This window comes from Tauraco erythrolophus, chromosome 3 (genome assembly GCF_009769465.1).
Source record: "Tauraco erythrolophus isolate bTauEry1 chromosome 3, bTauEry1.pri, whole genome shotgun sequence".
Taxonomy (NCBI): domain Eukaryota; kingdom Metazoa; phylum Chordata; class Aves; order Musophagiformes; family Musophagidae; genus Tauraco; species Tauraco erythrolophus.
This window is the reverse complement of record NC_141467.1, coordinates 64,379,816-64,406,340: the sequence shown is the minus strand read 5'-3', so window position 1 is coordinate 64,406,340 and position 26,525 is coordinate 64,379,816. Positions and strand designations below refer to the sequence as shown.

Below are 26,525 nucleotides of genomic sequence, written 5' to 3'. Positions count from 1 at the left end.
GTGGGATATCCTGGGTTGAGTGATTGAGCCTAGAGCATCCCATTGCAGTGATTGACTAAGATACCACAGAGATGTAACTGATGTACATCACCCCAATCCCCAGGATAATTATGTGTTAATATTTACGGAGTTAATGGTCAAATCTGCTGTAGAAAATGGTTTGATCAATGACAAAGGAACTTCTTGAGATAGAGGAGACTTTTGAATTTATCGGTGGAAAGTCCACTGTTAAGCTAAGTTTTTCTCACTGACCTTGCTAGTCTTGGTGAGCTTCAAGATTTAATCAAGGAAACAAAACAATATTTAAGGAACCTGTGAAATTGCTATCACTGAAGGTTTTTTTGAAGGTAGATATTCATCTATTAGAGCTAAATTAGGAATTATGAATGTGGTCTTGATAAGTGTTAGGGAAACAGCGTCCAACTATAATTTGATGAAAAGCCACATTGACTTAAAAAAAAGATACATTAAAACTGTGAAAAGTATTATAGAACACAGTACTGTTCACACAAAACATATAAACTGGGTGCATCTCAAACAATTTCTTTCCTGAAAAAGAAGATACGCTGTTGTAGCTCTCCTGAATAGTACAGTGATCATTATTTAGTCTTTCCGCTGCAAAGATCTACGTGTGAAAAGAAAGATTTCTCATGGAAACTTGAGACTGGAAAGGATGAATGAGGCAACCGAACCCTACTGCATTCTCTCAAAGGCAGCCTCATAGCACAATTCTTCTAATAAGATAAACAGTATTAGACATCATGATTGTAGCTTATTGGATCTTAAAGAGCAGCAGCATTCATATTCATCAGTCAGTCACTGAAACAAATAGTTCATCCCCCTCATCGTTTGGGCTAACTCCAGACATTGCAAATGAATGCAGGCAGTCAGCATGAACAATCTGTTGATGTCCTACTGCTATTACAACTTATATCTTGGGGAACACACGTTATAAATCATAATGCTTCCGTTTCAGATACTTAATCAAGATAACAAAACTTAAAGATATACTGTGTATTATCTCAAGGTAAAACATAATTTTTTTTTTTGACCCATACACAATTTTACAAAGCTTTTTTAGGGGAAAAAGATGAAAGCTTGTACATGGTCTGCTGTTATTTTGTTCATTCCCACTGCTTTTGCATATTTCAGATATATACTGTAAGGCAACGTTTTATTGTGGCGTAAGGCAACATTTTATTGCAGCTTTTCCTCTATACTTCAAGAGAGTTATAAAGATCAGAGTACCACATATTTTAAAAGCTTGAAGAAAATTTGCAGACTCTCAAAAAAATATCTATGGTTACAGTATAGAGATTTATGTAAAAACATGAAAACAAAACCACCCAAAGTAATTTCTTATCTTATATCTGAAATAAGATCTCTAGGATGACACCTGGAAATTTTTAGAAATAATCCATTACATAAAGAATTTCCAATAGCTTTTTGTTTTCTTGACTGACCGTATTCCTAAGACTAAGTAAGTCTTAGTCACACAGTTTTTATGGCTGATCTGTATCCAAAAAAATTTCAGTTTTCCTTCTAGTTTACTGTTTTCAAGGTAAACATAAATAATAAGCTGACATGAATTGTTCTCCTAGGGATGTGCTTATTTGATTGTATGTTTCACTTTCCATTAGACCCCGTACATAAAATAGTTTCTCCTTAGCTTAAGAGTTAGTGCTGTGGTTTTTGCCTGTAAGTCTTTTGGTTTAGCCTTCATGTCAAATATGGGCAGATTAATGGACAACTATCATATGCTCATGAGTTAGAATAGAAGAAATTACTCTTTTTGAAAACAACTAACAATTAATATAGTTAAACACACAGAGAAGCTACCATGTCAGAATGTTCCTGGGGACAGTGTTCATCTTGTTCAAATATTGTGGTTTAACCCCAGCTGGCAACTAAGCCTCACCCAGCCACTTGCTCACTCTTCCCCACTGGGATGAGAGGAGAATTGAAAGGATAAAAGCGAGAAAACTCATGGATTGAGATAAAGACAGTTTAACAGGTAAAGCAAAAACCATGCACGGAGCAAAGCAAAACAAGGAATTCATTTACTCCTTCCATTGGCAGGCAGATGTTCAGCCATCTCCAGGAAAGCAGGGCTTCATCACGCATAACGGTTGCTTGGGAAGACAAACATCGTCACTCCGATTGTCCCCCTCTTTTCTTCTTCTTCCCCCAGCTTTACATGCTGAGTGTGTCGTCGTATGGTCTGGAATGTCACTTTGGTCAGTTGGGGTTAGCTGTCCCAGCTGTGTCCCTCCCAATGTCTTGTGCACCCCCAGCCTACTTGCTGGTGGGGTGGGGTGAGAAGCAGAAAAGGCCCTGACTGTGTGTGAGCACTGCTCAGCAGTAACGAAAACATCCCTGTGTTATCAGCACTGTTTCCAGCACAAATCCAAAACATAGCACCATACTAGCTACTATGAAGAAATTTAGCTTTATCCCAGCCAAAATCAGCACGCCAGATTTTCCATACTCCTGCTGGAAAGAAAAGTGGAAGATATGTTTTTTTTGAGGAGAACTTGGCAAGGAGGTAGGTACAGCCAGGGCAGGCAGCTAACAGTGAGATATCGGGGGAGTATTATTAACTGGAGTCACAAGGGTGAAATTAAAGGCTGTTTTACATAAAGTGAGGTAAGAATAAGTATCAGGTTAGATGAAGGAGCATGAGAACATGGTCCAAGTTTGGATGAGTGACACTTAGGTGGAGGGAAATTGGCTAGGTTGCAGGCTTGGGAGGGAGAAAATTTCAAGTGATGTAGCTAAAGAGAGACTGCGTGACTTCAAGTAAAGAGGTTTTTGGACCGTTTCTGTTCAAGGCAGAGATTGCTGTCTGCTTCAGTACCTCTGCTCTGGACTTCTTACCTTGTATCTCGCTATCTAGCTGTCCTGTCATAACCTTTTTTTTTCTTTTTCTTTTTTTTTTTTTTGTATTATCTAAAATATTGCAGCTGTAGCAGCAATTCTGGACAGGAAGAAAGCAGCTATATGTAGCCTTCCCTGTATATGGTTCACTGCAGTGCTACTCACGCTGGATCTTTTCTTTCCCAATATCCAATTTTCTTCCTTTACAGGACCTTGTTTTGCTGCTGTATAGTGATAAAGCAAGTTATGGAAGGGGAGAGAAAGACAAGCAAAGGTCTGATATTAGCCTCAGTAGGTTTCTACTATGTGAAATACAGGGAAAGAGCAAGAAAAATTAGTAGCATCAGTTCAATTCTGGTGTGGCAACAAAAATTTGGAGAAATGCAAGTGCATATATATATATATGTATGTACGTATGTTAGATAATTATGTAACGACTTAGATCCCCAAAGTTAGCACTGTTTTCATCGTCACAGCATCTCTATTGGCAGCAGAAGGCAGTCATCTTTAATTCATAGGTAGAGAATTGAAACATAGAGAAAACAAGGTTGACCAAGATAACAAAGAACTGGATCTCCCAAGTTCAAGGACAGCGCCTAGATTACTGACCCATATTTGGTGTGAATGATTGTGAGAAGTTTATCCTATTTTGCTAATGTTGGATTGCACAGACTTGGCCGACTCTGATCTATTTTGGGATTGTTAGTTGGGGTTTTTTGAGTGAGTTTGTTTTCATTTTCCTTAAAGTGTTCGTTACTACCTCACATTAGAAGAATAGGCCCAGCATAAAAAGAGACAGTCTATCACCTTGCCAAAAAAGCATAACTTACTCTTTTTCTGTGCGACCTTGGCTACCCGGGATATGGAGAAGGCTGAGGTTCTCAATGACTTCTTTGCCTCAGTCTTCACTGGCAAGAGCTCCAGTGGCACAGCCCAAGTCACAGAAGGCAAAGGCAGGGACTGTGAGAATGAAGAACCGCCCACTGTAGGAGAAGATCAGGTCCGAGACCATCTTAAGAACCTGAAGATGGACAAGTCCATGGGACCAGACAAGGTGCATCCGCAGGTCCTGAGGGAAGTGGCAGATGAAGTTGCTAAGCCACTATCCATCATATTTCAGAAGTCGTGGCAATCTGGTGAAGTTCCCACTGACTGGAAAAGGGGAAACGTAGCCCCCATCTTTAAAAAGGGGAAAAAAGAAGACCCAGGGAACTACAGGCCAGTCAGTCTCACCTCTGTGCCCGGCAAGATCATGGAGCAGATCCTCCTGGCGACTATGCTAAGGCACACAGAAAGTAAGGAGGTGATTGGTGACAGCCAACATGGCTTCACTAAGGGCAAATCCTGCCTGACTAGTTTGGTGGCCTTCTATAATGAAGTTGCAGCATTGATGGATAGGGGAAGAGCAACTGACATCATCTGCCTGGATTTGTCCAAACCATTTGATACTGTCCCACATGACATCCTTGTCTCTAAACTGGAAAGACATGGTTTTGATGGATGGACCACTCGGTGGATAAGGAATTGGCTGGATGGTCGCACTCAAAGAGTTGTGGTCAACGGTTCAATGTCCACGTGGAGGCCTGTGACGAGTGGTGCTCCTCAGGGGTCAGCACTGGGGCCAGTGCTATTTAACATCTTTGTCGGTGACATGGACAGTGGGATCGAATGCACCCTCAGCAAGTTTGCAGATGACACCAAGTTGTGTGGTGTTGTGGACATGCTGGAGGGAAGGGATGCCACCCAGAGGGACTGTGACAGGCTGGAGAGGTGGGCCTGTGAGAACCTCATGAGGTTCAACAAGGCCAAGTGCAAGGTCCTGCACGTGGGTCAGGGCAATCCCAAGCACAAGTACAGGCTGGGCGGAGAATGGATTGAGAGCAGCCCTGAGGAAAAGGACTTGGGAGTGCTGGTGGATGAGAAGCTCAACATGAGCCAGAAATGTGCGCTGGCAGCCCAGAAAGCCAACTGTATCCTGGGCTGCATCCAAAGAAGCATGGCCAGCAGGTCAAGGGAGGTGATTCTGCCCCTCTACTCAGCTCTTGTGAGACCCCACCTGGAATACTGCATTCGGCTCTGGAGTCCCCAACATACGAAGGACATAGAGCTCCTGGAGTGAGTCCAGAGGAGGGCCACAAAGATGATCTAAGGGCTGGAGCACCTCTGCTATGAAGACAGGCTGAGAGAGTTGGGGCTGTTCAGCCTGGAGAAGAGAAGGCTCCGGGTTGATCTTATTGCAGCCTTCCAATACCTAAAGGGGGCCTATAAGAAAGCTGGAGAAGGATTTTTTACAAGGGCGTGCAGTGATAGGACAAGGGGCAATGGATTTAAACTGAAAGAGAGCAGATTTTGATTAGATATAAGGATGAAATTCTTCACTCTGAGGGTGGTGAGGCACTGGAACAGGTTGCCCAGAGAAGTTGTGGCTGCCCCATCCCTGGAAGTGTTCAAGGCCAGGTTAGATGAGGCTTTGGGCAACCTGGTGTAGTGGAGGATTTCTGTGCCCATGGAAGGGGGGTTGGAACTAGATGATCTTTGAGGTCCCTTCCGACCCAAACCATTCTATGATTCTATATGAATTTGATTGGTAACAACTGCAATCTTCTAGGCATACAAGTGGTATGAACTTGGATACCAAAGAGGTCACTTTGCATCAGTTTGGCAGCGCTCCCTCTACAATGTAAAGGGACTGAAAGCTCAGCCTTGGTGGACAGCAAGGGAAACTGGTTATACGGAACTGGTGAAGGTAAGAGTTTGTTTCTGTATATTTTGATTATTTTTTGTTAATAACAACTATAATCTAAGGTATTAAGCAGAGAAAATGCTAATCTATAAGGTCTGAATCACTGGCTGTGGGTACCAGACACCAATCTCAGAATGAGCACAAGATTTAACTAAGATACTATAAAACAAGCTCAGGCATTTTCAAAATTGAAAATGAGCACAGTAGGGCTGAAATGATTAATGAATACGAAGTTTGCATGATAGACAACTGTAATGTCTCAAGTGCAAAATGACAGCAAACTTTGGTAATGTCTGGGACACCTGTTGTGAATTTTCAATTAGTCGGCTAAGGCTGTGTCCTTCATCCTTCGTGTAAAATTTGGTAACTTCTTTGGAAGCTTTTAATTGCATAAGAGAAACAAACGTAGACTCCCAGTGATGGATTTAGCAAAAGATAACAACACAGAATTTAAGTTGTTTGAAGTTATTTTTTCTTATTTAATGCAAGACAAATAGTCTGGTTATTATTCATAATAATAGTTTGTGCTTCCAAAATTGCCTATTTTTTATTATTTTATTTTAATTTTAATAATTTAAATCATAATTCCTAAAAAATAAAAAAGGAGGGAAGAATGTGTGTGTTTTAGTTCTCAGTATGTGGTTTAGAAATATTCTGCACAAATAATTTAAAAGCAGAAATGTTTATTTGCAAGAGAGATTCCTTGAGAGTGATTGTTTCACTGTGCTTAGTTACATAACATGTTAAAACACTTATTATAAAAGGATTATTCTATTTTTTTAAAAAAAAAAAAAAAAGAAACAAAGAAATTAAACCCGGAAGATTTTTAATTTTTTTTTCTTGTTATGGTTTTGATGGCAACATAAGTAAGACTAGGAAATTTAGATTAAAGTGTGATTCTCCAGTGTAATCTCAGTCACACAAAAAAGCATTTAGCTTTATGAACTAATGTTTGGGAAAATTTGAAATGTGTATATCAATACAAACTCATTCTTCAGGTATATGTAAGAATAGATACTTCCTGCCATGAAAGAGAAGGAGAAGCTGGGAACTTCTTATCATACTTTTGCCAAACAAAAAGGAAAGAATATATACTATTTTATTGATGCTTTAGAGCTATCTGCAGTGATGTTTTACAGTCTCTTACACGTAAACCATTCAAATTCCTAAGTGACAGAAGGTAATAGTCCCTTCACCTGTGGTGCAAGGAGACAAATCAGCTTTGAAGGATGAAAGAATTCAGTTTCCTGTTATAAAATGGCCAGGGCTCCACCTTGAAGGGATTTTTTCAGATGGATCAGACCATATATGGCTGTCTTAGTTTGGATCAGCATCCTGCGTGACTCCTAGAAGAGCCATTCAGAAGACCAGCAAGGACAGAAATTCACACCTGACTTCCACAGCCCAACTGCTTCTCTGAAATCCTGTCATACCTCTGCAATCTAATCATTTTGTGGTATATATTTTAGCTGTTTATTAGCAATATGTCATCGAATCTGGACTAAATTGTGGCTGCTAATTTACTTGCATAGGTACCATAATGCGAAGTTAGTAAGATTTATATTCTTCAAGATAACATTCACAGTTGAAAGTATAAACCCAAAACATAAGTGCATCAACAAAAGTATTTGTATTGTCGTGTTTCCCCCATAACTCAAGAAAGTACTTGAAGTTCTGAAAGAAAGCAGACTTGATTCTAGTAACATATGTCTCTGCAAGCAAGATTTGAAGTAGTATTATCCAGAAAATGGAAAAAACTCATTGAAGACATTGGTTTTATTAATTTCTGAAATATTCAAACTTCTGTACATGTTTTAGTTAAAGAAAACATTTTTTTCCCTATTCCACAGAGCAAAAATCAAGCAGCAGTTATTTTTTACTACTTCATCTTGTTACGTTCCTCTTACATCTGAGCAGGATGCATAGGAAATGCTACCAAATCCCAATGATAGAATTTGGCCTTAAAAACTGCTGTATGAAGGGCAAAGTGCGAAGACCCCCTCTCCCTGTGTTTCACCACTTGTTAAATGTCAACAAGCTGTTTTCAACATTTTAGTAGCTTAACAGTACTAACTGAGGATTTATTCGTGACTGAGACAGTGCTAAAGCCAGACTCTGGCAGCTCTTTGTGGTTCGTTCTATTAACCAGTACAGCTGTGGTCAGTAGCATCTTATAGCACAGACCTGGCTTGATTTGGTTATAAAGTGTCATGTGGTTTCTTAGAACTGGAGATGGAGATGTTAATTTTGACAATGCCTTGCTTTAGCCACAGAAAACTTGAAGGGAAAATTGTCTTTTTTTCAGCATTCACACTTTCATAAATACCTTCTGAGGGGCGTTCAGCTCACCTAACTGTAGCTGTATAGACACAAGGCATATTGTCTGTGCCAGTGATCTAGATTACAGGTCAAAAAGAGGTATTTCCAGAGAATGATTAATTTTTACTATGTCAAATAACTATCTAAGGATGGCCTTCTCCCTTTCTGGTGTTAACTTTCCTACTGATTTACTAAAAAAAGAAGCCTAGACAACTAATTTAGACCTGATGTTTAATTGACTGGTGGGTAAGATTAAAGCCAATCTCATTCTTTATTTACTTCACTATTACCTACTTGTCTGTCATTTTCTGGTACCTTTTGTAGAATCTCAGTATTGCATTATTTTTCTATTCTGATGCTCCTTTAAAAAAAAAAAAATCATAAAAGAGGTACAATGCTAGTGGATCCTAGAGGCTTTTCACCAGTCTGAAACTAATGCATAGGTAATGACCTAGGTAACTCTGTCCTGTCCTCATGTTGTGTCTATTGACTTTTGGTAAGGACCCAGAGGATGCTTTGCCAATAATGTACTACAGTGAACAGCTGATTGATTAAAATAGATCTTTTGTTATCAGTTTTCTCTGATGGCTGTCGTGGGTTAGGTTGAAAACTTCCTCCCCCACACACAGCCGGTCACTCCCCCTCCCCCAACCCCAGGAATGAGGGAGAGAATTAAAGGATAAACGGGAAACCTGTGGGTTGAGATAAGAATGATTTTAATACAGATGATTTAATACACAGGATAGGTGCTCACCACCCCCTCGTATGCGAAGCCCGTCTCGTCCCGAAGCTGCAATCCCGGACGAACGTGAGGCCCCGAAATAGAGAGGGGCAGAGAGAGAGAGAGAGAGAGAGAGAAAAGAAAGAAAAAACCAGCAGAGCAACAGTGCAGCAAGCGCAAAAGAGCCAAAGCGCAAAAGCCCTTCTTCCCGGCTGACCCTCGCTTTTATACTGGGCATGACGCTGCATGATATGGCATACTAATTGGCCAGTTTGGCCCTCAATCTTAAGTTCCACCACAAATCACAAGGGGATGCGTGGCCCCCTTGTCCCAGCTATGCTCCCCCCTTATCCCGCCGTGCTTCTGCACTCCGGCACACTGAAAAGTCCTTGGCAGCTTGTTATCAGTGTTCTTCTCAGAGTGAGCCTCTGAGTAAAACCAAAACATGGAGCTCTTCTAGCTGTTAAAAAAAAACGCTGTCCCAGCTAAAACTAGGACAATGGCTTAGGTTTTATCAATTAAAAGTTTAAAGTGCAGCAAGGAAAGCACAGAAAGAGAATGAAAGTACTGGCAACAGCACATATCCCTAATGTTTTCTGTGGAGTGACAGCTAGGGCTTAAAGGTTTAGCTAATAATAGCTAAAAATTCATATTTAATGGAGAAATTATATTGAAATATGCATTTAAAGTGTGACTGGATGCTTCAAGGGAAGCCTTGTGTTGAAAAGAGCAGAGATGAGGTGTACGCATGCTGATGTTCAAGCACTGTGAGGGACTGAATGGGTGCAAGGAATCTAGTTTGAAAGGTTGAAAAATTGCCCCTTACTTGGAGGTCATCAGCGTTCCCCAGCAGAGATACAGTAACTGACTGTGAATACTCTCCTACTCCATTCCAGTAACAAAATGAAATAGATTAAAGGCTTCATCATGATTTTATTTTATAGTCCAATGGATTAAGTGTGGTCAGTCGTTATGCCTCACATGAGGGGTAGTAACCTCTTAATCTCTGCCTGTGTCATTTATGATCATGCACTGAAAGGGTTTGACAGCACTGAGTCAGGATTCTTTTAATGTAATCGCCACACATAAAAATAAACCAATATTAAGAAATCTCTATTTAAATGTAGTAACTTCTTTGCCAAAAAAATCTACACTATTGCCAGATGTAAAGCAACTGTAAACTTCCATTATTGTTAGGAACGATATTTAAAAAGCCATATGGAGGTTTATGGGAATCAGCTTTTGGGAAACAAGTACATATGCTCCCAGTGCTGTTCACCACCTGATTCTTCACTTGAAATCAGGATATTACACCAAATATAATAAGAATTTATTGCTCTAACCTGGGGCTTGAATCCCTACGTATTGTGGAGCATAAGCTTATTTACCATTTTTCTGTAGATACCAGCTCTTGGATCAAGAGCCTTAAGTCCAAGTCCTGGACTTAGTCATTGTGTTTTAATGGTGTTATGTGTTCTTACCACTCAAGATATACCTATATCAAGATCAAGACTGAGCTGTGTTCGAAATCCTGTAACTCCCTGCTTCCTTTCTACCTAGGAGTTGCCTACTACTCATAGTAAAGCACTGTCAGTGTTTTTTGTAGACAGTGTCCATGAAAATAGAGACACTGTTGATTTCAGTGCAAGTTATGCCTAAAACCATTGAGGAGCTAGTTCAAAATCAGTGATATGTGTTTGAATCACTTCATATCCCACATGTTAGGGAAGGAGTCTTAAAAGGTGAAGACAAACACGAACCTTTGGAGGTTAACTTTCAGCCTGTGGCACTTGTGAAGGATTAGAGGTGACAAAGCAGCTGTTGCCTGCAACTGCTTGGACCACCAGTGCTAGTGCTCTTCATGCATCATCTTATCTGCATGGGTTAATGCTCCCTTTTACCTTTTTTCACATGAGGGAGTAGGAGTTTGAGGAAACAGAGAAGCATTGTAATATCTTTTAATGTTTCCCAGTTTTGTTGATCTGTATCACTTTAATTTGAGGCCTGTGTAAATGTAAGTTATTCTTTTGTTTCTCTTCTCCAGCCAGTGCAAAATCAGGTATTCAAGCTGGTATTTCCTTTTGTAGATATGGTAGTGCTTAATCAGTACCAGCACTGTTCCTATATTCATCTCTGATCAGGTGGAAATTTGCAGTCTTGTTTTGTACCCTTGCATTTTGGAAAAAGTCAGTTTTCCAAAGATATTCTAAAAAACATTAAGTAGAAATGTTGACTGTTAAACAAGTGTTATGGAAACCCCTCAGTGGAAGAGGGTAAGGTGAATGCACCAGGAAGAATGATAAGCACTCTTCCTCTTTGCTGATAAATGAGAGAGAAAACAATCCTAATTTTCATATGCCTTAGCCTACATAAAAATGTTCTAGTGCGAGAAAGTCGTCATATTACAGACAGCATGTTCTAGCCATGGCTTGCTGAGCCTTTTATGATATATCAAGGTTCAACCTATTTTGTGTGATCAGCTTGTCTTTTAATTGAAAAAAAAGTCAAATGGAAAACGCAACTGTTTAAATTATATGGGGAAGGCTAATAACCATATGGAGTTTTAAAGCTAAAAAGGGGCAGTTATATCACCTAGGCTCACAGACTTTTCAGTTTTACTCAGCTTTACACATCATATCAAGAGGTAGTGCGGGAACACACTTTAGCCTTTTTCAGTATTAAATTGATTTAAAACGTCTTACAGAAATGCTTTGCTCAAAAGGACAAAGGAAAAATGAAAACTATTCACCCAAAATAAGGTTTAGCAAGTAAAGTAAGCAGCTGGGAAATGGAAGTCACTTTTATCCAAGTCCATTGTTACACTGTGGGTTTTCCATTTATATTGTTATAACATTGAAATGACTTCTTATTGGTAGAATAAAAGGTTTTCTAATCTATCTGATTTTTACAAATATAATGTCGTAAGGCAGCAGAGAACAAAATTTTTAATTCTACATCTTGTGGTTTTGGTGTGTATGAAGTACAAGGCAGCTTACACATTTTTAATGGTTGTATCGATAAATCATTACCTGGCATTTCAAGTTGTATTTGATCTTTTTCAATAGCATCAGCATGTGCAAGTGAATCTTTGCAAACCTTTTTGAAGGTCTATATCATAACTCTCAAGATAAGTGGCCTGTTTACGTTTGTCCTCTTTGAACCGTGATGTTTTGCCTACACCTGGAGTTCCAGGTTGTGCGAGTGGTTTTCTAGTCTCAGGAGTGCTGCCAGGTAACATGCGCTGTGTTTAAGAAGATCAATGTTGTTCTACAAAAAGGTCTGTTAAAGAGCCCTTAGGCTAATCAAAAATCAAAAAGTGAGACCTCGTCTGCAAAGAAGCTGGGTGTTATTGAAATTTTATGATTCCAATGTAACTGAATCTGAAGAATCCTGTGAAAGTTATTTTTCCTGCCTTAATGTGTCAGAAGGGAATTGAATATGAAGAAACTTTATAATGATGATGAACACTTTTTTAGTGCTTTTAAATTTAAGAAAAAGTTAATGATGGCAGAGAAAAATAAAAATGGTACTAAAGCAAAAGGCAGTAAGTTCTTAGTGCAGTAACATGACTTTCATAACAGTCCTTAGAAAAAAACTGGAAGCTCATTCGGGATGAGGGGCTTGCTGTGATGGATAAAAAAAGAAGCCTTTTCCTGCCCGAAGATGAGAATCTACGAGAAAAAGGAGACTGGAGCCAGTTTACCTTATGGCAACAAGGTAAAACATTCTCTTTCCCCAATTTTACTTTCTCAGATTAATATAGTGTAATAAGAAGTAGCAACACAGTTTTTTCCAGAACTATTTTGAAACCACTGAAACTGCAGAAGTGAGCTAATAAAATAGTGTCTGGGACCCCTGTGACAGTGAACAAGAGTTCTTTATTCTAAACCATGTTGTCCCCAAGCACTTCTAAGACTCCCTTGAGGTAAGACTCCTCTCCTGGCAAGGCTGCCGACATTTTGCATGGTAATACATGTTACGGATCAGCCTGAGGGGAGACAAGAACGCGGGGGAAGGCACATCCTCAAAATTGTGTTGTCAGCTAGCTGAGATGTATCATTCAGAAAAGGTATAAGTCAAAGACTATGAGCTTTAATAAGCCTGCTGCTGCCCTGTCGCTGAACTGTGCAGGGGGACACCCAACTACAGGAATGACCTTAACTTATATAAAAATATAGTCTCGTGTTGAAACGGTATGATGTTGCTGGCATTTTTCATCTTTTTTTTTTTCTGTGCAGCCTCATTAATGGTTGTACTTGTAGAATCATGTTTAAAATTGATAGAAAGCTTGTTCTTCACAAATAATTTAAAAGTAAACGTTGCAGGCTGCTCTGATATTGCAACGTGTAAGTACTTCTGTTTCATGATCTCTAAAATGGGAATAATAATATTTACATGCCTTGTGGCATCATCTCTTTGACATCTTTGCTGTTCTTCTGCAAAGTAGAAAACAATGAAATATTTGTTTGTTGCTCTTACCAATGCTCTATTAATTATTTTCACTAGGAAGAAAAAATGAGAATGCTTGTAAAAGTGTTCCAAAAACATGTGCTTTATTGGAAAGATTCCCAGAAGCTACTGGCTGCAGAAGAGGGCAGGTACCTGTCAAACTTCTCTGTTTTTGCAAATTACTATTGCTGGGAGCAAGTGATTTTGAGAAATGTGTATAGAGGGATGCATGACCTTGGTATATTTAATGATGCCTGAGGCAAACAATGAAGTTAACAGTAAAAATATGCCCAATTTTGGTGCCCAGCAAATGCAAGGTAAAATACGTTAGCTGAAGCCTTTCTATGGCGTCTTTAGTTGAGCCAAATTACCTTGTGTTTGCTGAGAGCTCATGATAGGTAAGACGTTATTTGCCATGGGTCAACCAATAAGTAATAATTTACTAAACTTATCTGACTCACAACTAACCCTACTTTGAGAAAGAGGTTGGATTAGGTCCTTTATAACCCAAATTTTCCTACAATTACTCTTATCTGAACCTAAGTTTACAAGACTCTTTCAGTGAGCCAGTGAGCTCACTGTGATAAATTTCACCCATCTACCCCAGCCTGGCTGCATTAGACAAGAGAATTGACTCATGGAAGCCAAACAACAGTACTGCTCTCACTTGCTTCTTCCCTAAAGGTAAAGGAAAGAAACTTTACATCCATGAGCTGTAGCCTTGGGTGCTAAAAAAGGTTGTTTCAATTGCCTGATCTACACTGACTGCTCTGCTATAAATTAACCTAGTTAAAGCATGCAGTAAATTTACATTCTATGGATCAAATACATATTATCATGATTCTGTAGGACTGAATTTTTCTCTTTTTTTTTGGTCAAAAAAATTATTATATTTTATCTATAATGACTACATGAGAATAACTTTCAGGTTGCAAAATTAAGGATGCAAAACTTGGAAATCACAGTGCTAGCATAATCCTAATTCAGAGCTTCCTGTGTAAGTGTTCAACTTTTTCATCAGACTCTTGCTTTTGATGTGCAGAAGTGCACTAAATGGCTACTATTCTGGGAATGAACATGGTTATTGTTTCATTGATTTGTTGCAAAGGCTGGTTGTAGTGAATATAACTGATGAGAAAGGTCATGATGCTCAGTGTGGCTAACAGCAAGAAAACTGCTTTCTGAAGCATCCGTAGCCAAAATGGTTCTATCTCAGAAAACAAATTCTCTTTGACAGCTACTATTTTGTTCATCATTTTTTGGCACTTCACGTTATCACCAGGATGTGGTTTGTGGAAGCATTATGTATTAACAACTATAGCTGTAGTCATGTGCTTTGGACATATAAAATGTAAAATAGTGTAGAAGTCTGAAGTTTTATATCCAATATTAGGATGCCTGGGACAATTTTGGTCTTATGCTAGTCATGCCTCAGATTCTTACTGGTAAATTACATCTAAAATATCACTTAATCTCTATTTATGTACTGAAGCACTGGGAACAAACACAATCAGGAAATTAGGAATTCTGTGGTAGATAGACCATTTGGATTCTTTGGGCACCTTGTGTTTTGACAAAGATAAAAGTAATGAGAAAAATCAACTACCCACTCAGTGCTGCTGAGAAACACTGTAGAACAATAGCAAGTGATCATATTATTAGAAGTTATCCTTCTTAAAAATAGATGTTAAGTAAAAGTGGTACACAGGTAACTTTAATTCTGATCATTTCTTAGCTTCTTGGAGTTTTACTTAACAACTAAACAACTGTAGTATAACTCGTCACTAGTTCACAACTCTTTGTATATAGTACTTGAGTACAGGGCATACATATATAATCCACAAACATATCTGGACTGATCTGCATGGACAGATAAAGTACATGCCAGTAATCATTCTGCAGTGCTGGTATATTAGGATTAAAAAAAATGCTTCTCTGAGATACTAGTAAGTATCCTGCATAGCCAGTTATTTGCATTGCATTGGAGTCTGACAGGGCAATCAAGAGGTGGTGGGTTGGAGCATCTGTGTTCATCGTGGTCACTGGAGCTTATTGCTTGCTGTTGTAAGAAACTGCTGGTAAGCTGAAACCTCGGATAGTGGGAATGGCTAACACATTAGACACATTCTGTCTTATGCTGACTTGTTACAGTTGGAGAGCAGGCAACGCTTTAAACTCTTAAGATTTATCAAAATTATCCTATCCAAGCCTGATGTGCAGATTTCTGAGTTGAAAAGATGCTTCTCACCACTAACATGCAATAGTCACACTTCCTGTGTTGGGTTGTTGTGGAATCACAGAAAGACAGAGGTGGGAAGGGACATCTTGTTCAAAACATGATGAACTACAGGAGGTTGCTTGGGACTGTGTCCAGTCAGGTTTTGAATGCCTTGGAGGACAGAGACTTTACAGCCTCTCTGGGCAACCTGTTCCAGTGTACAGTAAAAAAGTTTTTTTCTTATGTTTAAATGGAGTTTCCGGTGTTTCATAGATTCATAGATTCATAGATTTCTAGGTTGGAAAAGACCTTAGAGATCATCGAGTCCAACCATCCCTAATCCCCATTAAACCATATCCTCAAGTAGCTCATCCACCCTATTCTTAAACACATCCAGGGATGGGGACTCAACCACCTCCCTGGGCAGCCTATTCCAGTGGCTGACAACCCTTTCAGAGAAGAAATACTTCCTAACATCCAACCTGAATCTCCCCTGACTAAGCTTATGCCCATTTCCTCTTGTTCTATCACCCGTCACTAATGTAAAGAGCTCTTCCCCTAACTCCCCACTATCTTTTCTCAAGTATTTGTAGGCCGTAATCAGGTCTCCCCTCAGCCTCCTCTTCTCCAGGCTAAACAGCCCTAACTCCCTCAGCCGCTCCTCATAAGTTTTATTTTCCAGCCCCTTGACCAGTTTAGTCGCCCTTCTTTGGACTCGCTCCAGGAGCTCAATATCTCTCTTAAAGCGAGGGGCCCAAAACTGGACACAATATTCCAGGTGCGGCCTCACCAGTGCCGAGTACAGGGGCAGGATCACTTCCCTGCTCCTGCTGGTCATACTATTCTTGATACACGCCAGTATCCCATTGGCCTTTTTGGCCACCTGGGCACACTGCTGGCTCATATCAAGCCGGTAGTCAACCAACACCCCCAGGTCCTTCTCCGCCAGGCAGCTCTCCAGCCACTCCTCCCCGAGCCTATAGCGATGCTTGGGGTTTTTATACCCCAAGTGAAGGACTCTGCACTTGGTCTTATTAAAGCTCATGCCATTGGCCTCAGCCCAACGATCCAGTCTGTTCAAATCCCTCTGAAGGGCCTCCCTACCCTCGAGCAGATCGACACAGCCTCCCAGCTTGGTTTCGATCTGTGTCTGTTGCCTGTTTCCTTTCACTGGATACCACTGAGAAGAGCCTACCTTAGTCGTCTTCACTCCTCCCATCAGATATTTGTATATATTGAAAAGATCTGCCTGAGCCTTCTCTTTTCCAGGCTGAGCAGTCCCAGCTCTCTGTTTCCCCTTGTATTTCAGATGCTCCAATCCCTTAATCACCTTTATATCCCTTCACTAGACTTGCATCGTTATGTCCATGTCTCTCTCATAGTAGGTAACACACAGCTGGACCCAGCACTCAAGATGTCTCACCAACTCTGAGGGGAAGGATCACCTCCCTCAGCCTGCTGCCAAAGCTCTCCCTAATGCAGCCCTGGAGGCTGGTGGTCGTCTTTGCTGAAAGGGCACATTGCTGGCTTATGAAAAAATTGGTGGCCTTCTATGATGGGGTTACAGTGTTAGTGGATAATGGAAGAGCAACTGACATCATCTACCTGGATTTGTCCAAACCATTTGATGCTGTCCTGCACGACATCCTTGTCTCTAAACTGGAGAGGCACAGATTTGATGGATAGGCCACTCGGTGGATAGGGAATTGGCTGGATGGTTGCACTCAAAAGAGTTGCGATCAATGGCTAGATGTCCAAGTGGAGACCAGTGATGAGTGGTGTTCCTCAGGGGTCAGCACTGGGGCCAGTGCTGTTTAAATTAACATCTTTGTTGATGACATGAACAGTGGGATTGAGTGCACCCTCAGCAAGTTTGCAGATGACACCAAGCTGTGTGGTGTTGTGGACATGCTGGAGGGAAGGGATGCCATCCACAGGGATCTTGACAGGCTGGAGAGATGGGCCTGTGAGAACCTCATGAAGTTCAACAAGGCCAAGTGCAAGGTCCTGCACATGGGTCAGGGCAATCCCAAGCACAAGTACAGGCTGGGCGGAGAATGGATTGAGAGCAGCCCTGAGGAAAAGGACTTGGGAGTGCTGGTGGATGAGAAGCTCAACATGAGCCAGCAATGTGCGCTTGCAGCCCAGAAAGCCAACCATATCCAGGGCTGCATACAAAGAAGTGTGGCCAGCAGGTCGAGGGAGGTGATCCTGCCCCTCTGCTCTGCTCTCGTGAGACCCCATCTGGAATACTACCTTCAGAAGTATCCTTCACAAGAAGGATGTGGAGTTCCTGAGTGAGTCCAGAGGAGGGCCACAAAGATGATCTGAGGGCTGGAGCACCTCTCCCATGAAGACAGGCTGAGAGAGTTAGGGTTGTTCAGGCTGGAGAAGAGGAGGCTCTGAGGTGATCTTATAGCAGTCTTCTAGTACCTAAAGGGGCCTACAGAAAAGCTGGAGAGGGGCTTTTTACAAGGGCGTGTAGTGATGGGACGAGGGGTAATGACTTTAAACTGAAAGAGGGGAAAGTAAGATTAGATATTACGAGGAAATTTTTTACAATGCGAGTGGTGGAACACTGGAACAGGTTGCCCAGAGAAGTTGTGGCTGCCCCATCCCTGGAAGTGTTCAAGGCTACGTTGGATGAGGCTTTGATCAACCTGATGTAGTGGAAGATGTCCCTGGCCATGGCAGGGGGGTTGGAACTAGATGATCTTTAAAGATCCCTTCCAACCAAAACCATTCTATTATATGATTCTACAAAATTGTTGTCTGTGAGGACCCCAGGTCTTTTTCTGGGAATTTGCTTTCCAGACAGTTGTCCACCAGTATGTATTGATGCATGGGGTTATTCCTGCCCATTGAGTAACTTTGCACTTCTTTGCTGAACATCATGAGATTCCTGTTTGCTCCTTTTTCCAGCCTGCCAGTGTCCCTATGAATGGCAGAAAACCCCAATGTAAAGTATCAACCATTTCTCCCCCATTTTCTATCATCTGCAAACTTACTGAGGGGGATGCACTTTCTCCCATCATCTGCATTGTTTGTGAAGCTAATGAATAGTGTTGGACCCAGTATTAAGCCCTGGGGTATGCCTCTGATGAGTGACCGCCAACTGGACTTCGTGCCTCCAATCACAACTCTTGGAGCTTGGCTGAACTGCTAGTTTTCAATCCACCTGTCAACTTACCTAGTTTCTGTTTCATCAGTTTGTCAATAAGGATATTTATGGCAGACAGTGTTGAAAGTCATACTAAAGTTGAGCTAAATGACACACATAACTCTCCCTCATCCAGCAAGCTAGACATCTGACCACAGAAAGCTGGTTGAGTATGAATTCTCCTTTGTAAATCCATGCTGACTGCTCCCAGTCGCCTTCTTTGCCTTCATGTGTTTGGAAATGGTCCCTTCCAACCCAAACCATTCATTCATATTTGCTTCAACACCTTCCTGGGGATTAAGGTGAGGCTGACTGGCCTGCAGTTCCTCAGATCCTTCTCCTTGCCCTTCCTGAAGATAGGAACAACATTTGCTTTCTCCCAGTCCTCAGGGACTTCTGCTGGTTGCTGTGACCTTTCAAAGCTTGTTGAGTGTGGATTCACATTGTCCAGCTCCCTCAGTACTCACGGGTGGATCCCATGACGACTCATGGACCAGTTTGTTGAGTTTGCTTAAATGTTCCCTAACCTAATCCTCGTCCACTGAGGTTAAGTCATCTTTGCTTCAGTCTTTTCCACTGGTCTCAGGTGCCTGAGATTCCTTAAGGTCAGTCATATGAGTAGAGATTGAGGCAAAGACAGCATGTGGTGCCTCAGCCTTTTCCTTGTCCTTTGTCATTAGATCTCTGGCTGCATTTAGCAGCAGGCCCATGTTTTCCCTAGACTTCCTTTTACTGCTTATGTATTTGTGGGAACCTTTATGTTGCCCTTCACTTCGATCTCCAGACTCAATACCAGGAGAGATTTTACTTTCCTAACCCTTATCCCTACATGCTCAGAGTGTGTCTCTACAGTCTTCCTGGGTGACCTGACCCTGCTTTCGCCTCTTGTGTGCTTCCTTTTTTTTGTGTTTCAATTTTGTCTGGGTGTCCATGCTTCCGGCACATGGGGATGAACCATTCTTCAGCTCGTACAAGGTGATCCTTGAAAATCAACCAGCTGTCCTAGACCCCTCCTCTCTCCAGCACTGCATGTCATGGGATTTTTGTCCCAGCAGATCCTTGAATAAAGTCTGCTCGTCTGAAGCTGTAGGTAGTAATCCTGCTTTCTGCCTTTCTCCCTCCTCTCATGATCCTGAACTCCACCATCCCATAGTTGTTCCAGCCAAGGCTGAGAGTAATCTTCACAACCCAGATGTCATCTAAGAAGGGCCAGTCAGTCTGGCTAACACAGGCTTTGTGTCTCCTGTGGTCCATCCTTTTAAATGAGAAGAGTATCTGTGAGTCCTTCCACAGAAAAGAAGGTATTTTTCTGATTGTAGATAGGAGATAATTATTTCTAGGTTGAAATACGAATACTGATTATTTTAAGCAAAATGAAAATTATGTACTTTTACACGCGCATACGCAAACAAGTGGACACACCACGCCATCACCCCCTCAAGACATGGTTTTTGTAGTAGCGAACACCTTTAGGATGTGAGAATGCACATTGTTGCTGAGACTCAAACAAAAGGTGACATTGCACTTTTGACCCGTCATCAAGGATGAGATGTAACGAAGTCCTGAACTCTGAGCACTATGATTGTGAAGATGAATGTGTTGAAGGCCTGCCTCTCTCTCCTTGCAGATCAAATATTCTATCATGCACCCGGGAACTCATGTCTGGCCTCACACAGGGCCCACCAATTGTCGGCTAAGGATGCATTTGGGCTTGGTGATACCTAAGGAAGGCTGCAGAATTCGGTGTGCCCAAGAGAACAGGTATGGTTTGTTTTTTTGGGGGCTTTTTTCCACCTTCCTCAAGGCTGAAAAGGGGTGGGACTGTGTAATTTTATTTTTTTTTTTAAGAAAAGAGGTGTTTTACTGATGAAGAGGTGTAATATAATTCATTAAACAGGCAATTTGCACCCTAACTCTTGGAACAAACGTGCAAATATCAGTTCTCAAACAATACCAGAAGAATCTTTGGAGACAAAGCTGCTCTTCTGTGCTGTGTCTTGAAAGTAACTGTGGGTTTAGTCCAGAGTCTCTCTGTTTACTTTTACAATGCCAGTCTAATGTAACTGCTAACGGAGTTCCTCTATTTGTTTTGATCTCGAGGGGCTTAGAATTCATTACTTATTCAGCAAAAGCTGAAACTGAGCTGTACCTCCATTTTCGCCACCATGATAGAATACTCTTGTATTTCTGGCAGAAGCTTCCTTCCTAGCTGGTGTTATTCGTTATATTTCAGCTAAAAGTATTCCAGTTGAAGTTGATTTGAAGATGAACAAATCTATGAAGTATTTGGCCCAATGAGTTACGCAGGTAGCAAATTTCTTTGAAGTGCATTCTAAGTAAGAATTCTTACCCCCCAGGGAAGATTTGTGCTGACTTGAAGACTAATTTTGTCTCTGTTTGCTCAGTGGAAAAAAAAAAAAAAAAGCAATAGCTAGACATTAACAATCAGGGCATATAATGCCCTGGGAAACGTGAGAAAATGTGATAGATTTTTGCATGGTATTATTAAACATAGACAGAAAAATATATTAACTATATTGCTTTTTGCTTACAGACTTAATTTTCTGAGACTTAAGTGGAATTCTAATGATGCTGAGTATCTATATGTCTATTTTCGGAGGGTTCTGTGCCTTGTCTGTACCATTTGAGTGCAACAAGCATTGATTTTGAATTCCTTTCATAGTACTAATGCACAGACATAGCTGATAACTGAGAAATGAAATGCCACTTCTGTCTGCATGACTGCAATACATAGCAAAGGGTTTTTTTTCAGAACATTTAAAAAAATTTCTTGCTGTAGTTTTTTAGAATTTTTGAGGTTAGAAGTATCTAACTGTTAATAATCAACAATGTCACTATAGACACGTTAGGACTCTTGCCAGCTTGTTTAATTATCTGTCAATCAGTGTTACAATCTCCACTACCTACATCTAGGTGGTAATGAACATGTTGGCTTTCAGTATACCATATCCAAATCAAGTTTAAGATGGACATGTGGATGGAGGGAGTGGTAGCCAATGCACTTAGAGAAGTAACAGGGAGACGTGGAGTCTTTTCACTTTACGACATTATTGTGGATTTGGATCATCGTGACTGAAAGGCATTACTGTTAGGTGGCCCTTTAGTAGCCTGTGTGAACGAGGTGGTGGTTTTGATCTCATTCCAAAACAGCAGGTGTCCACGACTTGCCACCCGTTATTACGGCTGGCACCCTTCTTTGTCTTAATCCGAACAGAAGAGATAGCAGCATGGAAAATAAACTTAACCACCTCCTCCTTGTAGCAATACTCCCTCAAAGTCAGAGTGGAGAAACGCCTGTTACTGATGTTACACTGTGGACAGAGCGCTCCAGTGTCCAGGCTCCTGAACTGGGCTCATATTTATGCATCAGACTTGCTCATTTGAAATGTAAAACATTTAAGAGCTTACTACAGCCTGTGATGGAATATGTTAGCTTTCCTTGGTTTTGGCAAGAGCTATACATTGAGAATCAAAGACAGGATTTTCCCTGGAAGCATTGAAAGTGTGTCTACTGATGGCAATGAAAGGAGGTTTTCTTACATCCCTTCCCCCATGGAAGAGGAGGTGGGTGGTCTCCTGTGGAAGGGAAAGGTGCCAGGAGGAAATCCTGCCTTGGGCATTTGCAGTTCCTCCCCTCTTGTTGGTTCAGAGCAGTGTTAAACTGGTGGTTTCAAATAGGAGAGCTGGCTCAAATATGAAGGTTAGCGTAGGTCAGGCTTTAACTGGCCTCCTGTCCCACTGCTCTGCGTATGAGAGAACAGAAACAATGAAAGTTTTGTGCTTGGTTACCTCTGTGCCACCCAGTGTGGATGTTTAGAGGAGCAACGTTACGACGCAACGTTACGACACAACTTACCCTTCCATGGGCAAGCAGCTCAACTCTGTCTAGTACTGTGTTTTAATCCTTCACTTGCAGAAGAGTCTTTCTGCAGCTGCGAGGAGCTCATACACTTCATTGTTAGTCAGTACAGCTATAGTAATTTTAGGTTGTTGGACCATTTTGAAGTCCCAGCTCTGTAAAGTGCAGGGTACAATGCACAAAAATGGTGGGTAAATAATGTCCAGTTATCAAAATTGAACATCTCTGTCAGACAACGTAATTGTGTTTTGAAATGAAGGTGCAGAATTATAGCCTTATGCAGAAGCCAGTCCAAGATCTCACCTGTAACAGGTGACACTAGAGCTATGCAGGTGGTGATATAAGCTACTCCAAAGTGCCCCAGCACCAGACCAGAATAATATCGTCCCTATGGTCCCACTGTGAAGTGTTTCTCACACCAGGAAGGCATCTGGAAAATATTTATTTGCATGCTAATGCTGGGTTTTGTTATCTATTCAGAAAGAGCTAATAGTTCTGTCAACTTTATGACTTTCTCTTTGTTGTGGAAAACATCCCATCCCATTATGATGCAAATGATAGATCCTGGGTTTTAACCTCTGAAGCTACTCCATCTGGGTGCTTGGAGTTTTTATTGTCCTTAACTGAGCTGCACTTTCAGGCTATTTAGGGCAGGATTTTTCAGGCTTGCTTTAATTAAAAAAAAAAAAAAAAAAAACAAACCAAAAAACACAACAAAAAACCTAAACAAACAAAACCCAACAAACAAAAAAACAACATACAACAAAAAAAAAACACAATCAAAACCCCAAAACCTAACCACCACCCCAGCCCCACAAACAGCAACAAAAAAACCCAAACAAAATACCTCCCAAACGAAACAACCTGCCCAAAACCAAAAAAAAATCACATCCCCAAAAAAATCCCAAAGTCAGCCTGATTTTTTATTGCATTATAGCACTGCAAGTGGTTGATTCCCATTAATTTGGATAATACCAACATAACTTTTAGTGCCCTAGCAGAGACTGAGGGTATCTGACATAAAACATTTTTGTTACCAGGTAACTGATTGGTAGCAGGAAAAACACATGATCATGGCTGAAACCTGCAAAAGGCTCATTATGGGCCTTCAAGGCTGATGTTGGTGTGCAAGCAAGTGAGAATTTTTTGCCCTGTTATGCTTTCTGGTTTATGTATTCTTGTTTAAAATATGTTAGATGATCATTTCAATTGAAATGGTACAATTTCAATTTCCATTTCTCTTCAGAACATTACAGCATAACCTCATAAATTTTGATGCTTAGTTTTTGCTTTTGTTGAATTAAAAGTTAAAAATACCAAGATGACTTAGGAGTCTAAATCCTGTTTTCACCCTGTTTTTGAAAAAAGAGATTTTTTTTTCTCTGTGAATGAACAGTTAAATGAGCTAAGAAATGTATTTTTATCTTTGACAGGAAGATCTTCTTTCTTTACCATCACTACTGTTCACAGTTCCTAATTCCCTTTGAAGGCATCTGTCCTTATGGACTGCTTCAGTTCCTAAGGGATCCTGTTAAATAACTTCATTATGTTATCCTTGTAGAATGGTTTTAGGAGATAACACTTCTTTGACCATTATTGACTCGACTGACTATTGTTCATCCAGCCTCACCTGAAGGTGTATGATCAGGTGCACACTTTTGTCCTGCTGCAATGCAAAATAAATTTTCTTTGCTCAGGCTGCTGCCTGACTTTACAACAGACAAACCACATTACACATCATCAGCTGCTATGTCTAAATGCAGTGATTGAGATGTGAGAGGCAGTGACAAACGACCAGCGCAGTGACTTTTTGACATGTTGTGACATTAACACCAGTGGTCACTGACCAGTTGTTGATTTTTCGCAGTATCAGAACTGCATGTAACCAGGCATTAATCCTCTATTCGAAATCATGAATCCATATCTCAGCAGGCTGAAGAAGTGTGCCAGTGCATCTTCTTGAAGTTCAACAAAGCAAATGCAAAGCCCTGCAACTGATAACACCTTGCCCCAGTACCGACTGGATGATGACTGGATAGAAAGCAGCTTTGAAGAAAAGAACTTAAGGGTCCTAGAGGACAAGGTGAACAGGAGTCATAATGTGCTGTTGTCTGATGAAGGCTAAGTGCCTACTGGACCGAGTTAGCAAGTGCATAGGAAGCAGTTTAAGGGTAGCAATTTTTCTCTTCTTTCTGCACTCAAGACACTGCCTCTGGAGTTACTGTGTCCAGTTTGGGGCTCTTCAGTACAAAAAAAAAAGTCGTTGATAAACTAGAGGGAGTCCAGTGGAGGATGAAGATGATGATCAGGAGACTGAAGCATGCAACACATGAGGAGAAGCTCAGAGAGCTGATTTAGAGTCTGAAAAAGAGAAGGCTAAAGGAGGACATAGTTACTGTCTTCAACTACTAATGAATGATGACAGTGCAGAAGACAGTGCCAGACTCTTTTTGGACACGTGCCATTATAGAATGAGAGATAATGAACACAAGTGACAGTGAAGGAAATTCCTTTTAGATAGAAGGAAATTTTCATGATGAGGCTGGTGAAACACAGGAAGAAATGGTGGAACGTCCAAGGTTGCAGATATTCAAAAATTTACTCGTGAAGAACCTGACATATCTGCGTATCTCACCTAACCTCAAAATTGGATCTAATTTTGCAGTGTCTTACTCTAAGCAGAAGCTCAGACCAGATGCCCTTCCAAATTTTCTTCTGACCTAAATTATTCTGTGATTCTATCCTTCATAAAATTGACAGGAACATTGATTCTTCTGACAATTAGTGTCTCCCTTCTATATTGCCTCTTGTTATTGCTTTTAAATCTGGTAATTTTCTTTATTTTTCAAACAATGGAGGTGCTCAAAACCTCACACTTTGAATAAATTGTGTGCATCCCTTTTTTTTTCTCCGAACAAAGGTACAGATCTTGGAAAAGTACCACTGTTAAAACTCGTATCTTCCATGCTGTAGTGGACACTCACCCAGGGTACTTCTGTCCGTCCAGTGATCTGCTCTGCCTAAGTAGTACTTGGCAAGCAGAGAGGCTTTAAATTATGTGATCTCATCCTTTCAGGTCAGCTTTAAAGACATAGTTAAGCCAGTGTACACTATGGCATTATAACCTTGCTGTGAAGAGAAATCTTTAGATTCTGTGCTTTGAATGGATTTATGGGACAAGACTGTTAGTATCTCTGAAATTTTAAGCACAATCAGGGCCTAATTCTGTTGTTCTGATTTTTAGAAAAAGCAGATTGATTAATGTAATTTGTCTTCAAACCGTATGACCATGTTACTGGTCGTTCCCTCAGTTTCCATCACTCATTATGTATGTATCTGGTTAGAAAAGAAGAAAAGTTGATTACTACACCGGTATTATACCTGCTCTCTGTTTACCAGACTCAACTCATTAAAAGTATATAAATAACAAATATTATAAATGTCTGAATGTGTATGTGGGCATAACTACATAGAGTGAGGGGAAGCAATCCCTCAGTAATATGAAGGTACATCAGAATGATCTTTCTGTAGTTTATTTCAATTAAAACTCTGATACTCCAATCTCTTTATATTAGGTAGTGAAATCCTGACTGTGCAATATATACTGTTTAAATCGTTCGCATTTGTCAAAGAGCATCTTCAGAGCTGGTATAGAGCTTGCCTGCTCCGTGGCTCTTCAAATACTACACTAAAGCATGTTCTTTTTTGTGTTACAGGACCTGGGAAGAAGGGAAAGTACTTATTTTTGATGACTCTTTTGAACATGAAGTATGGCAGGATGCTGAAAGTTATCGCCTGATATTCATTGTGGATGTGTGGCACCCTGAGCTAACAGCACAACAGAGACGTACCCTTCCTGCTATTTAAGGGGTTCCTTCTGATGTGCAGAGCAGAGGACCTTTAATCCCTTTGGAGTGTGCAAATAGGATTAATTTATCCAGCATACGAAGAATGCGTGTATTGTAAGGGTTAGAAGAAATAAGGATGACATTCTGCAATCACAGAGGACTTGATTTAAAAAGAAAAAAAAAAAGGAAAAAAAAAAAGAACAAACCAAAAAAAAAGCCATGCTTTGTTTCATACTGATACAGCACTGATATGTTTTGTTTTTCCAGCTGCAAGTTTGAAAAGACAAATCTTGTCAGCCAAAGAGCAATA

At 40.7% G+C, this 26,525-nt stretch overlaps 1 protein-coding gene across 1 annotated transcript in view; it reads left to right on the top strand.

Annotated features, from left to right (window-relative positions):
• The window catches only part of ASPH (aspartate beta-hydroxylase), a 107,327-nt gene extending 81,093 nt beyond the window's left edge, over nucleotides 1–26,234 (top strand). The window contains exons 23-27 of the mRNA XM_086609352.1: nucleotides 5,486–5,623; nucleotides 12,242–12,377; nucleotides 13,167–13,258; nucleotides 20,115–20,248; nucleotides 26,084–26,234. Coding sequence (XP_086465478.1) covers nucleotides 5,486–5,623; nucleotides 12,242–12,377; nucleotides 13,167–13,258; nucleotides 20,115–20,248; nucleotides 26,084–26,234 — 651 coding nt within the window. The remainder of the gene's footprint in view (nucleotides 1–5,485; nucleotides 5,624–12,241; nucleotides 12,378–13,166; nucleotides 13,259–20,114; nucleotides 20,249–26,083) is intronic.
• The last annotated feature ends 291 nt before the right edge of the window (nucleotides 26,235–26,525 follow it).